Below are 14899 nucleotides of genomic sequence, written 5' to 3' on the forward strand. Positions count from 1 at the left end.
TTGAATACTTCGAGCTAGAGCCACCACAGCAGAGGCGGCCGTTGTATGAGAAGTAAGTTTATAGCTTTTCATAGAAGCTTAGCCAATGGGGAAGGGAGAAGAAAAATACTTCCTGCAGATGTTCAGACATTTCATTTGAATATTTTCATAGCTAAGGCAGAGCATTTGCATTTTGATTGCAATCTCTATGGGTTGTCGTCTTTAGTTTACTCTCCATTTTTGTCATGAAATCGTCAAAGCATCGCCACTAATACAGGTCCTTCAATGAAAAGTTGGATACTGAAATGATCGTAGTGTTTAATATTTTCTAATTTATACTTAGAAATCGCCACTAATACAGGTTCTACCATGTCAGGATTCAGGAGCTCGTTACAGGGGATGGGCCTTCGCGGGACAAAGCTTATGGCGACTCTTCTGAACTCAACTCTATAAATCTTCAGGATCTGGACCCTAGATCATGGTTTGTATCACCTATAGGATATCTTAATCTTAAGAGCACAGTTAAACGAATAATTTTAAATTCTTTTTCCAAGTGATGCTGAATATCTTCTCCATCTGCGAAATGTTTCAGGTACTCGGTGGCTTGGTATCCAATTTATAGAATACCTGATGGAGACTTCCGTGCAGCATTTTTGACTTACCACTCTCTTGGCCATTTTGTTCGTAGAGATGGTTTAGACAATTGTGTCGCGTCTCCAGTGGCTGGGCTTCAGAGTTACAATGCTCAGGTATCCATCATCTAAACTTCTTCACTTTTTCTCTTTTATAATCATCGGGAATGCTCGTATTGTTCCGTTTGAGGAGAGCTGCTTTAGAAATCTATTCCAGATCGATTTAATGAATGGTTGGTTTTACTTCAGAAGATGTGTTCTATGATGAAAATATGAACTATTTTTCTGCAAATTTTGATGTGAAAGAGGAATTTAAGCAAGTTTTCTTGTGAGATAGAAGACTGGAGACTGTCTCTACGACGGCTTCTGCTTGGCACCTGGCAGCATCCTTGTTCTTCAGTTTCCAGTAAATAGGAAAATGGTTTTTATGAAGAAATCCAAAGAAGATGAATCTCGAAACCTAGAAGAAAAAACAGTTTCCCCGACTTTTATTTCCAGAGAAGTGAATCTCGATAACAGCTCTAGTGTTTGTCTTCTCTGACTTGAAACTTCTTTCTGTGCAGAATGAATGCTAGTTCCAGTTAAGGCCTCCCCTAATGAGCCCAAAGTCACAAATCCCGAGCTTAGACCCATCGAAGATCCTAACAGAGCGACTCAGGACCCTGGAGGAGGCGGCTTCCTTGATGTCTAGAACTGCAGTGAACAAAGGGAATGGCCTGACCTCTGTAAATAATCACCCCGATTTTGAGTTCTTCCTCTCCAGGTGACGATGCTACTGAGATCCTGAGTCCGTGGACTTGCACCCCCAACCCCCAGAAGAAAGCAGTCGTTTAGAATTCATAAACAAGGATTTGATAGTCAGTTTCCTAACCTCAGGTAGGATTAGGAATGGATGTAAATAACACCAAAATCACAGTAAGTCACCTCTTAGTTTTTCCTTTCTGGGTTTTCTTTGTTTCTCTCTGGACACAAACAAGATTATATAGACTATAGAGGTTTGTCTTCTTTTGTTCAGAATATTTTGTGCGTGCTCAGATTCAAACTCGCGCTATGTGCAATATTTGCTAAATAAATGGTTACCAACTCTTCGGTTTTCTTTTCATATTATGTCGACCCGGTTGTTATAGATGTAATTTCTAACAGGTGCATGAGCTTCTAGTGTAACTTCTGACCAGCTCCGAAGCATCGGTCATGCGATAACACTCATAACAGGTGCATGTAATGGATCAACTCTGGTGAAAATGACTTCTGCACATGCCTTCCGAAGGACTGGAGTACGGCATGACATGCCTTCCGACAGACTGGAGTTCGGCATATGATAGTATATATATAAAGTGAACGTGTTTTTTCTTCGAGGGCAGAGCCTATTTACGCACGAACAATGTCATTCCTGATCCGAATTTGCGCATGAAATTCCTGAAATCACCCTTTAAAAACTGTTCTATTTATCCACATTTTTTTTTTCTGGTGAACAAGTTCTGATTATCTTAACATAGCGTTTGGTAACGAAATTAAGTTTGACTTAATTTGATTTAGTTTGATTTCAGGAGATGAAAATAAAAATAATTGAAAAAAGTATGTGAGAGAATTTGAAAAAAGAAGATAAAATAGCAATGATTGTGTTGTTGATTGAGAAAAAGTGTTAAAACTGAGAAAAAATGTTGAATAATTGAGAAAATTTAGTATTAAAAAATTAATTGTAATAGTATATAAGAAAAAATATCAGAGAAAATTTAAAGAAAAAGATAAAAAAGTAATGATTGTATTATTAAATTGAGGAAAAAAGTAAAATTAAGTAAAGTCTATTTTGGTAATCAAACCTAAAGCAAAAGAAAAATGAATGAATGAATGAATAAATAAATAAATAAAAATATACATGTGCTACTCATGAATTCTTTGATGCCGTTTCAAAAGCTATGGCCCACTTGTGCCATACCAATTTGCCATTTCCATAAATTTTGAACCACTCGACGGTAAATTTTGTGGGAATTTTATAAATTATTCTCATGCCAATAGTAGATATCATGCCAAAAAAGTGGAGGAGATTTGAAAATATTGGAAACTAATAAAAACTAATATAGAAATAGAATAGAAGCAAAGATAAAAATCCGTCAGTGAGTTTTCCCATAATTAGCGAAAATTAATGGTGCATTTATTATTATTTTTAATTAAAATTGGGGTATCTATTTATTTATCAAGTTGACAAGTAATTTATAAATACTATTTTTGATGCATCTACCGTGTTATTAATTACCTTTTATTGCTGATTCCCATTGCACCCATTAACCACAAATAAACAAGTAATAATTTCTCAAAATAGAGAAAATTACCAAAAGGAATTGATAAGTAATACCATTTACCCATTTTTTCCCTTACATAAACCATAGTTAATTTCACCATGTATTTATGGCTGTTGAATTGACAACATGACCAGAGCCGTCCGATGGGGGCACGCCAGCCCCATCTGACGGCTCATGTGGCAGTCTACGAGATTTCACAGAATATAAAATCCAAAAAAAGTTTAAAAAAATAAGAAATTATTACGGGTTTAAATGAATCGTGACAAAATATTTCTCCATCGATCGGACCTCAAAACACAAACATGAGTCATGTCAAAGTTCCGAATTGCAAATAGGATCCACTAGTGAAGCTGGACCGTCGGCCTATCCGTTTATTACAATGTGTCACTGCGGAATATGAGATGATCAACCCAAACGCAAACGACTGGATACGGTCGCATATGAACAGGTTATACGGATCGAACCTAATGAGACACAATTGATGGTTTCATTGTCCGATGGAATCTTGTAAAACTTCTTTCCATGTGTAACGGATCACGGCGTGTCTGTGACAACCGTCGAGGAAGACTTTCCTTAAATACACAAGGCCAGGTTCACTGTCAGATTCCTCTCTTGGAACTCTGCACGAGGGAGACAGCAGGAGAAATATTTTTCCAAAAAGTAATTAGATAAATAAATAATTCCATCATTTTCCCACTATAAAAATGTAAATTCCCCACCTTAAAGATTCACACGAAGAATCAAAGCCAGCCCAAGAATTTCAAGAGAGGGGGAGAAGAAGAGACTCTGTGAGATATTGTGAAAGAGAAATGGACGACAATGAAGGGACGAGGAGGAGAGATGGTGTGGTGATACCTGATGCAGGGTATGGTCCGGGAGAACAGTACGACAATGGAAAGAAGGAGAGAGGCGTGGCCGGAGAAGACGAGGTGGAGTCCATCGAGAAGATATTCGCGTCCAAGGGTAGAATTGAGACAAAATGGTATAATCAATATCTATTTCTATATCTTATAACTTAACTAACCATGCAAATATGAAGTCAGGATTTTCATTCAGCGTAAGCAAAAATAAGACTTGACGATAACTAGTGCAAAAATAAGTCTTTTAACAGGGACAAAATACTAATTTCACATGAATATTAATCTCTTGCAATTGGATGCATGAATTGAATACGTACACATCATCGACGAATGTGTTAATTAGTCAAGTGTACTGAGAGACTAGCTCGATGGAAGTTGGATCAATTGCGCGGGAAAGTGGTGTTTATTTGACTGGGTGTTCTCATCTTGCGATGAGTCAAACACAAAGCAAATGAGTGACGAATAAAACTAGTCTGTTAAAAAAAACTGGGGGAGAGATCAGAAAATCTCAACACGGCATATATATATATATATACACACACACGTTTTATATACATTACATAAATCAAAGATATATATATATATATATATATATTATATAAGCATGATCTCGCTAGCTATACTCTTCGTTTTTCAGTGCACTGGGGAGAGGCGTTGGTTTCCCACGTCCGTCCTTGAGCGGTCGGATTGATATGACATCTGTGATGGAGTCATCGAAGGCGATAGTGGGGATGCTGATGGTCCAGGCCTTTGCGACTGGCCTGCAGCTCCTCGTTCGTGTCATCCTCGACGACGGGACCTTCATCTTTGCCCTCATGACGTACCGGCACGTTGTGGCCGCCATCTGCGTGGCCCCATTTGCCTTCATTTTCGAAAGGTGTTGTAGCTCCTTTGCCCCCTGATATATCAATTCCCTTGCTTATTTGACGTGATCATATCTTAACCCTTTGGTTTCCCATCGACGTTCAGTTCATTCAATACAATATTTTCGTCTGGCAATTAAATTTATTTTTGTCGTCTAAGATCTCTTTGCACCGATGATTTATGCAGAGGGAAGGATGCGAAGTTGAGCTTCAAGATTTGGGTTTGGCTCTTCTTTAATGCATTAGCTGGGTAAGGCAATCCCCCTTTCTTAAAATAAATCTTTAGAACTTTTTTCTTCAAAAATCGAAAAAAAAACCAACTTTTTTTGTTGATATAATCACGATCTCGATTTTAGTTAATTTGCATTTTTATTCTTTTTCCCGGTAGATTGCATTCCATCTCTTTTAAGTAGTTATAGTGATCGATTTGATGTTTTAAAGTGCAGAATTACAGCGGCAATGAGCTTGTACTATTACGGCCTTAGAGATACTACGGCTACGTATGCTGTCAGTGTCCTGAATCTCATCCCGATAATCACATTCATATTCGCGATAATCGCAAGGTATGAACCCGTCACTAATGAGCTAATTATACTTAACCAATGATTACATTTATAACTAGATATATAATCTATTTCTCATAATAACATGTCGAGTAAGAACCAGTTAATTAATTATACGATACAAGGAAACAATGTCCATGAGGTATACGTGTAATTAATTATTGATTTGTGTTTAGTCCTAAGCTCTTCCTCACCATGTCAGCACAAGCGATCGATATGAATTTATACAGGACTAATTGCACCTTTCTAAGCAATGCCGCACCACACTGTGCATCACATCATCACGATGAATGAAAGATGAGCGATGTTTGTGTTTCTTGACAGAGTAGAGGCATTGAGACTGCACACTTGGGCGGGACGGGCGAAGATGATCGGGGCTGTTTTATGCGTTGCCGGAGCGCTATCGACTAGTCTGTATGAAGGGAAGTCTTTCTACATTTTCCACCACAATATCAGTCACTCCGAAGCTCTGGTCAAGAACGTCAAGCATAATTGGATGAGAGGAACCCTTATGTTAACGGGCAGTTGTCTTTGTTACTCTACGTGGTACATGCTCCAGGTACGATATTTTGCAGTTCCATAACTATTTTTGACCGTTTACTTGACCTCAAAAATCGATATAGTACAATTTCGGACAATGTCGAAAGGAACTATTGTTTCTATTCTCGAAACTGCTACGCAACAAAATGGTACTTTGTCCTGCTATGCAACAAAATTGCTGTTAAAGTTTGATTAGATACCGAAAAATTTACAGATGGTTGATATTAGAGATCGCGTAGATCGGGTTCTAGGGTTAGGGCATGTACATCTGACCTTCTCCATCGACAGGTGAAGATGAACAAGATCTTCCCTCTCAAGTACTGGACCACAATGCTGACTTGCATCATAGCATCTGTACAGTCAATGTTGATAGGCTTGTGTTTGGATCGAAGCAGTGCGGCATGGAAGTTGGGATTCAACTTGCCGCTCCTCACAATCGTATACTCGGTAAGCTTTTCATAAACACAATTACCAGATTATGATGAGGAACCATTAGACCGAATGTGCGACGATAAGACAACACCCCCGTAGTAATTCCATTTCCGTGTACTGGGTTGTAATTGAAATGCATTGGTCGGGTTGTCGAACAGGGTGCACTAGCCACTGCAGCGACCTTCTGCTTGATCTCGTGGGCGATTGCAAAGCGTGGCCCTACTTACCCTTCAATGTTCAGCCCGTTAACGCTCATATTCGTGGCGGTGCTAGAAGCCCTCATATTCGGCGAGGCCATCAGGCTCGGGATGTAAGTGCTGACCTTGTAATCAACAAAATTATGTCCCCTTTCGAGTTCTTTTAATTAAAAAAATATATATATCTTTACTGTCTGAATTTCAGGGTGCTGGGCACGATTCTGATCATCATGGGACTGTACTCATACCTGTGGGGAAAGAGGAAAGAGTCAAAGGCGGTGCCACGGCAGGCGAATCTTGCCACTGTAGACGTGTAGGCGGCGGTATTAGAATCTGTCGGGGCTTCATCAACAGCAGTCATAGTGCCAAGCTCGTCCCCCGCTCGAGATCATGATCAGACCGATATCAAGATTATTCCCGGAAAGAAGGATGATGTACAGTGAAGAGTGAATTAGGGATGGTGATGGTGTTTGTAAAAAACCGTATTCGCGGATAACTGTACCATTTCTAGCACTACACAACGCACCAAATTGTTATGGTGTGGATATGGTTTTTTTTAATTCCAAAAACCGTTGCGGTGCGGTACGGATATGGTTTTGATGAAAAACAACCGATAAAACCGCACCGCCATATTTATATTTTTATACGTATAGATTAGGCTAATTTTTCAACAAATTGTCCAAATCCAATCCTAATCCAACTTGATTTCTTAATTTACTTATTAATAAGCTAATAAAACTATAAAGAAAGAATACTAATCTAAGGATAAGTTTTATGTATAGGATTGCATTTAATTTATTTATTTAGTTGTTATGCTTTTCTATATTTTTATCTAACTTAATTTTGTGATGCGGTGCGATATTTTGGCGGTGTGGATATGGTTTTCAATTTTCAAAACCGCAACGGATATGGTGCGGATATGGTGCACGATTTTATATCGTAGTGCAATTGCAGTTTTCGTGGTATCCGCACCACATCTGCACCACTACGAATGAATATGTAAATGCAAATAACAAAACCTTATAGAAGAATCACGTGATCATGCCCGATTTAGTTATAATATGTACTAGGAAAAGTGTCTGCGCTTCGCTACGGGTACCATAGTTCCCTCAAATAATTTGTTAGATAAATGCAATACTAAGAAATTATTATTTATAGTACTAGCTTATGTTTATATATGATTTTAATATCCGAAAATAATAGATTTGGAATGTTTACGATAGTTAAGATAAATGGAAAAAAAAATATTACTTGTAATTCAAAAAGTATGTGTATAATAACTCTTTGTGCTTTGTCAACAATTTATTTATAATAGTTATAAAGTTATGTTCTATTTTAATAGATTATTTTTCAATCGATATTTACTAGGATATTGAAATATATAAAAAGAATTTATCTGATATTTTTACTAAAAAACCATTATAGCCAAGATATACACCTAAAAGTATATTGTTCTCTAAATTACTTTCGGACATATGTTACTATAACAAAAGTATTAAATGAATTACCAAAAGACTTCATTATATTAAAAAAACTTTATTATTAATTATAATAATGGATAAGAAAAAACATGTAAGAAAATTTGAAGAAAAAGATAAAAAAAAATAATGATTGTGTTATTCAATTGAGGAAAAGGTTGAGTTAAATAAAGTTAAGTTTATTTTTATAAATGAATGAATGAATGAATAAATAAATAAATAAATAAATAAATAAATAAAGATATGCATGGGCTACTGATGAATTCTTTCATACCGTTTCAAAAGCTATGGCCCACTTGTACCATACAAATTTGCCATATCCATAAATTTTGAGCCACTCGATGGTAAAATTGTAAAGAAAATCAATGGACGCAAGGAAAAGGAAATTAAAGGAATTTAATTTTTAAAATTATTTTTGCCATTTTAGAAGAAAGGAAAAGCCCTATGTTATCTCTTCATTTCTATTTTCTGATTATTAACTCTTTTCTAGGCAATTTGTGGCAATTTTATAAATTATTCTCATGCCAATAGTAAATATCATGCCAAACAAGGGCAGGAGACTTGAAAATATTAGAAACTAATAAAAACCAATATAGAAATAGAATAAAAGCAAAGATAAAAGCTGACACCCACCGAACAAAATTGAAATTCAAGAGATCCTTCGACAATCTCATCCCGATACGTAATGAGAGAAAACTTATCAATTAAATCACAACAAATGCATTAATATACGTTAGTCACTTGAGTAATTGTTATATTTGCTGTTGATCGCAACTTTTTATTGTTTTCTGCTCATCAATAGAATCATTTAATATTTTTTAGTGAATTTTTTTTTTCTTTTAGGTGGTCTTATCTGGTTTTGAGGCGAGGCCATTTGTCCTATTTTCATTCTTTTTATTTTAGATAAAATGATAAAAATCCGTCCGTCAATTTTCCCATACACCAACCCAATAGTTAAAGCCAAATCAGTTCATCATTAATTAGCAAAAATTAACGGTGCATTTATTTTTTTTATTTAATCAAAATTGGGTATCTATTTATTTATCAAGTTGACAAGTAATTTATAAATACTATTTTTGATGCGTCTACCGTATTATTAATTACCTTTTATTGCTGATTCCCATTGCACCCATAACCCATTACCATATATACAAAAAGGAATATATATATATATATATATTATCAGGAGATACCAGTTACCCATTGCCCTTACATAAACCATAATTAATTTCATCATGTATTTATGGCTGTTGAATTGACAACATGACCAGAGCCGTCCGATGGAGGCACGCCAGCCCCATCTGACGGCTCATGTGGCAGTCTACGAGATTTCATGGAATCTAAAATCTAAAAAAAAAGAAATAAAAAATCGGCGAGTTCCTAATTTAGATGTGAATTGAAATGGAGGAAGATGATGTCAATGAATCAGGGAAACAAACAACTTGGCAATGAGTTAGAATTTGACATGTAACATTATTACGTGATTAAATGAGTCTCTATCGATCGGAACTCAAAACACAAACATGAGTCATGTCAAAGTTCCGAGTTGCTAGTAGGAACCACTTATGAAGCTGGACCGTTGGCTCCATTTATCACAATGTGTCACTACAGAATATGAGATGATCGATCAAAACGCAAACGACCGGATACAGTCGTGTATGAACAGGTTACACGGGTCGAACCTGATGAGACACAATTGATGGTTTCATTGTCCGATGGAATCTTGTAAAACTTCTTTCCATGTGTAACGGATCACGGCGTGTCTGTGACAACCGTCGAGGTTCCTTAAATACACAAGGCCAGATTCACTGTTGGGTTCCTCTTTTGGAAACTCTGCACAGGAGACAGCAGGGGAAATATTTTTCCAAAACGTAATTAAATAAATAATTGATTTCATCATTTTCCCTCTATAAAAATGTAAATTCCCCACCTTAAAAGATTCACATGAAGAATCAAAGCCAGCCCAAGAATTTCAAGAGAGGGGGAGAACAAGAGACCCTCTGAGATATTGTGAAAGAGAAATGAACGACAATGGAGGGAGGAGGAGGAGAGATGGTGTGGGGATACCTGATGAAGGGTATGGTCCGGGAGAAGAGTACGACAATGGAAAGGAGAGAGGCATGGCCGGAGAAGACGAGGTGGAGTCCATCGAGAAGATATTCGCATCCCAGGAGGTGCCGTCCTGGAAGAGCCAGCTGACATTCAGGGCTTTTGCAGTGAGCCTGCTGCTAAGTGTTGCGTTCAGCTTCATTGTGATGAAGCTGAACCTCACGACGGGGATCATCCCCTCGCTGAATGTTGCTGCGGGGCTGCTGGGGTACTTCTTCGTTAAGACTTGGACTAGTCTATTCAGTAGGTTTGTGGCTGTGCCCTTTACCAGGCAGGAAAACACTGTGATCCAGACCTGTGTCGTGGCCTCCTCAGGAATTGCCTTTAGCGGTAAACTCAAACTTCCTTTTCATTAGCATCAGAAAGACAAGATTCAGTTTCTTTAACCGTCCAAGCATTGACACTCTTCCATGATATACATAACGTGTTTAGATTATACCTTGAAATTAAGATCCAATGAGTTAAATCTGAGAGTGAGTAGTTCCATTAATGGACTGTTCACTATCACGGAATAAAAGATCCGACAAACAGATTGTCCGGATCATCAGAATAAAAATTAATGATAATTGTATGCTGACTATTCCCATTTTCATGATTTGAGCAGGAGGGTTTGGGAGTTACCTTTTCGCTATGAGTGATACACTTGCGACTGGTCCAGATGCAAATGTATTCAAGAACCCATCATTGTCATGGATCATCGGCTTTCTCTTTCTTGTCAGCTTCCTAGGCCTGTTATCTGTGGTCCCTCTTCGGAAGGTATACTCCCATGAAGGAGCATTTTTGTAATCTCTTGTTTTAAATATGAAGTTTGATCTGCAATAGGGAGTCCCGGCCTTGATCATCAGTTTGACTGATAATTATCGGCTGATTGAGCTGTTCAAACGTGACAGATTATGATAGTTGACTTCAAGTTAACATACCCCAGCGGAACTGCGACTGCTTACCTCATCAACAGCTTCCACACTCCGAAAGGAGCCAAGCTCGCCAAGTATGTGATTATCCAAAATCTCGAGCTCCTTTCTTGCCTTGTAAACACACAAGTTTCAAACAGTAATTCCTTTTCTTTTCTTATGAATAAAGAAAACAAGTGAAAGAGCTGGGAAAGTTCTTCTCGATCAGCTTCTTGTGGGCCTTTTTCAAGTGGTTCTTTGGAGGTGGAAAGGATTGTGGGTTCGACGCCTTCCCAACCTTTGGCCTTGAGGCTCATGAAAAGAGGTAATAGCCATTCCCTTGTTTTGAAGAAAAACTAGTGCTCCATACCCCAATGTCTCGATGAACAATTCTGTTCTTTTTTTGAAAAAACTTGCAGGTTCTACTTCGACTTCTCAGCTACATATGTTGGAGTCGGGATGATCTGCCCTTACATCATAAACATCTCGGTTCTTGTCGGAGGGATAATCTCTTGGGGTCTGATGTGGCCACTAATTGAAAAGAGAGCAGGAGAATGGTGGGATCCAATGGCTGCAAAAATTGAAGATATGCGGGGCATTAAAGGCTACATGGTAATTAGGAATCCATTCCAGAGATCTACTGGCTGCTTTGAGCAATCTCATTGAGGTAATTCATATATGAGTCAACTGCCAGACTCACATTAGATCGGGTTCTTAATCTTTTGCAGGTATTTCTTGGTATTGCTTTGATTCTTGGGGATGGACTCTATAACTTCCTCAAGGTACTGAGCATCACGTTACATGCTATGTACCAGCAGTTCCGGAAAAGGGAGAACGTTCTTCCTGTAGCCTCTGATTCCTCCCCAGAGAGCTCTGAGCGCTCCTTTGATGAGCAGAGGAGGACCCAGATGTTTCTCAAAGACCAGATCCCCTATTGGTTTGCCATTACGGGCTATGTAGCGCTAGCAGCACTTGCCACAGGCCTTCTCCCCACTATATTTCCCCAACTTAAATGGTACTACGTGTTGGTCATATATATCATTGCTCCCCCCTTGGCCTTCTGCAATGCTTATGGATGCGGTCTGACTGACTGGTCTCTGGCCTCGACCTATGGGAAGCTTGCAATCTTCCTCATCGGGGCGTGGGCAGGGTCGGCTCATGGCGGCATTATTGCCGGTCTCGCTGCCTGTGGAGTCATGATGAATATTGTATCCACGGCCTCGGACTTGACACAGGACTTCAAGACCGGGTACCTAACCCTAGCGTCTCCTCGCTCCATGTTCATAAGCCAGGTGATTGGTACTGCAATGGGATGTGTAATCTCACCCTGTGTGTTCTGGATCTTCTACAAGGCCTTCAAAGACTTCGGGGTTGAAAAGAGTGCTTATCCTGTTCCATATGCGACTATCTACCGAAGCATGGCCCGAGTTGGAGTAGAAGGTTTCTCATCCCTTCCTAAGAACTGCCTCAACCTCTGCTATGGTTTCTTCGCGGCAGCAATCGTGATAAATGGGATCCGCGACCTTGCCGGCAAGAAGCGGGCTAGGTTCATCCCTATTCCAATGGCAATGGCTATCCCGTTCTATATTGGGTCATACTTCGCAATTGATATGTGCCTTGGGAGCTTGATCCTGTTCTTATGGGAGAGAGTGAACAAGGCCAAGGCTGATGCCTTTGCTCCTGCTGTTGCTTCAGGGTTGATTTGTGGGGAAGGGATATGGAGCTTGCCCAGCTCAGTTATTGCTCTTGCTGGAGTTAAGCCGCCAATTTGCATGAAATTCCTGTCGAGAGCGACAAACGAAAGAGTTGATGCATTCCTGAATCCTGGATCTTAGCTTTAAGTATATGCAGAAGTTTCGCTTCCTTAGGATTGCATCCCCCAACATGCTTGTAATATAAAACCCGTGCGTGATTTCTAGTATCTTCCGTCTATGTCCTGTCTAATCTCTTGCATGGAATTTGATCATAACGCTTATAATCAAAGTTGAAAAACAGTGCAAGTATCGAAAACTATTCTTAGAATGAATCTGTTTTGTCTCCCTTCATTCATTCAATGCCAAACAGCATTCATGGATCAGTCTATCAAAGCAGAGTATCCTCAGACCTCTGACAGAATTAGTCAGCTCTGACAACTGAGATAACAGTGCTGAATACAACTCCGCTGCCAAATATATGTCAAAGAGAAGATATAATATTAAAGAAGAATGAGGAGTTGTTACCCTTGAAATCCATAACACAGCTTGCCATCATATTTCTTTTGGCATAATCGAATCTGAGATGTCTGCTACTTGAGAAGTGGTTTTGTAATATTAGAGGATGCTACTTCCTGGGGTCTTAAGCACCTTCCTATCTTTGAGCAGTTTCCTCACCATTTCTACACCATCCCATCTCCTCGCCGACGCAAGAATATTCGATAACAAAGCATACCTCCCGCTGTGCTGAGGCTCCAACTCAACAAGTCGCTCTGCAACCTCTCTGCCCAACTCAACTTCCCCGTGAATCCTACATGCCCCAGCGAGGGCTCCCCATAAGCCTGAGTGGGGCCCGACGGGCAATCCCTCGACAAAATGCACGGCTTCCTCAATGAGGCCTGCACGACCGAGAAGATCGACCACAGAACCATAATGCTCCAACTGAGGCTTAATCCGATACTTTTGGGTCATCATGTTAAAGAGATGAAGACCCTCATCGACCAATCCGGAGTGGCTGCACCCGCTTAGCAGGGAGATAAATGTTATGCTGTTGGGAGTGGTGCCTAGTAGCTGCATTTTCCAAAACAGAGAGAGGACCTCCCTTCCATAGCCATTGAAGGCCAACCCGGCAATCATGGAGTTCCACGAATAGATATTCTTTGCGGGCATCAAGTTGAAAACCATGAGAGCTTTCCTAATGTTTCCGCACTTCCCAAACATGTCCAGAAGCGCTGTCCCGAGAATAACATTACCATCAAACCCAATTTCTTTAACTAACTCGTAGAGCCAGTCTCCCTCTTCCAGTGCCCTGAGATGCGCGCAGGCAGAGACTGCACTCACAATTGCAGCCTCATTTGGAACCTCGCCCCGGTTAACCATCTCTCTAATCAGCACCAGTGCCTCCATAAACAGTTTATTCTCGGTGTACCCAGATATCAAAGCTCCCCATGATGCAGAATCCCGTTCAGGCATTGCATTGAATAGTTCACGAGCATCGCTGATCCTGCCCACCCTGCCATACCCCGTGATCATAGCATTCCAAGAAACACTGTTTTTTGACGGCATTTGGTCGAAGTAAGCCCGCGCTGTATCGATATCCCCAGAATTCGAGCACCCAGTGACCAGGATAGTCCACGACACGACATTGGCTATATCGAGACTTTCGTCAAACAGCTGGCGGGCCGAGCCCAGTTCCGCGCAGCTCGAGTACATGCCCATCACATTGTTCACGACAAACACGTCGTGGCACAAACCGAACTTCACGACGTGGCCATGGAGTTGCCGCCCGAGGAATAGGTTCTCTAAGAGACCGCACGAATGGAGCACGAACGGGAAAGTAAACTTATCGGGAAAGAATCCAGCACGGAGCAGGTGAACATAGAGGGCAATGCCGTCAGGGGAATCAGCAGGGGACCTTGAATATGCTCTGAGGAGGGTGTTGTGCATGAAGAAAGTCGGGGCCGGGGTGTGGCGGAAGATGGCCTCGGCGTAGGAGAGGTCGGGGGAGCCGCAGAGGGCCGCGCAGGCGAGCAGGCGGGTGGTAGTGAAGATATTCTGCTGGGCGTCGCCGGTGACGATAAGGTGGGCGTGGACTTGCTTGACGTGGGAGACGGCGGTGAAGGCGGTGAGGGACTGAGAGAGGGACGGGTGGTGGAGGAGGGAGAGCGCCTTCGACGCCGCCACGCTCAGCCGCCCCATGCCGTCTCACGGCCGCGGGCCCCCTCACCTTCAGCTTCATCACCGGATGATATCCTTTTCCCTGTTAAAGAGATATTATATTTTGTAAAAGGCCCCCCAGTTTTCAGATTTTGTTTCAAAATCACCCTTCACCTCGATCAGCAAATCTTCCTTGGTTTTTCTCCGG

At 40.4% G+C, this 14899-nt stretch overlaps 3 protein-coding genes and 1 long non-coding RNA gene across 4 annotated transcripts; 2 read left to right on the forward strand and 2 right to left on the reverse strand.

Moving 5' to 3' along the window:
• Window positions 1-3652: 3652 nt before the first annotated feature.
• On the forward strand, window positions 3653-7050 carry LOC116215040 (WAT1-related protein At1g43650-like). The gene is made up of 8 exons (XM_031550597.1): window positions 3653-3893; window positions 4409-4648; window positions 4822-4884; window positions 5081-5197; window positions 5522-5756; window positions 6026-6184; window positions 6328-6479; window positions 6572-7050. The coding sequence occupies exons 1-8, from the start codon at window positions 3721-3723 to the stop codon at window positions 6681-6683; spliced, it is 1251 nt and encodes a 416-aa protein (XP_031406457.1). The 5' UTR covers window positions 3653-3720; the 3' UTR covers window positions 6684-7050.
• A 2732-nt stretch (window positions 7051-9782) lies between these two features.
• On the forward strand, window positions 9783-12780 carry LOC116213882 (probable metal-nicotianamine transporter YSL7). The gene is made up of 6 exons (XM_031549010.1): window positions 9783-10283; window positions 10558-10709; window positions 10844-10941; window positions 11034-11168; window positions 11263-11455; window positions 11572-12780. Exons 1-6 carry the CDS (start codon window positions 9866-9868, stop codon window positions 12676-12678), a joined length of 2103 nt encoding a protein of 700 aa, XP_031404870.1. The 5' UTR covers window positions 9783-9865; the 3' UTR covers window positions 12679-12780.
• Window positions 10161-11037, reverse strand: LOC116213884. Its single transcript, XR_004158138.1, has 3 exons — window positions 10898-11037; window positions 10575-10826; window positions 10161-10298 (listed from the first exon to the last, which is right to left on the reverse strand). It is a non-coding gene; the product is annotated as an uncharacterized LOC116213884 (long non-coding RNA).
• A 372-nt stretch (window positions 12781-13152) lies between the features above and the next one.
• Window positions 13153-14733, reverse strand: LOC116213669 (pentatricopeptide repeat-containing protein At1g74630-like). The gene has a single exon (XM_031548693.1). The coding sequence runs from the start codon at window positions 14731-14733 to the stop codon at window positions 13153-13155; it is 1581 nt and encodes a 526-aa protein (XP_031404553.1).
• Between the last annotated feature and the right edge of the window lie 166 nt (window positions 14734-14899).

The sequence above is a fragment of the Punica granatum genome, chromosome 7, assembly GCF_007655135.1.
Source record: "Punica granatum isolate Tunisia-2019 chromosome 7, ASM765513v2, whole genome shotgun sequence".
In the NCBI taxonomy this organism is placed as follows: domain Eukaryota; kingdom Viridiplantae; phylum Streptophyta; class Magnoliopsida; order Myrtales; family Lythraceae; genus Punica; species Punica granatum.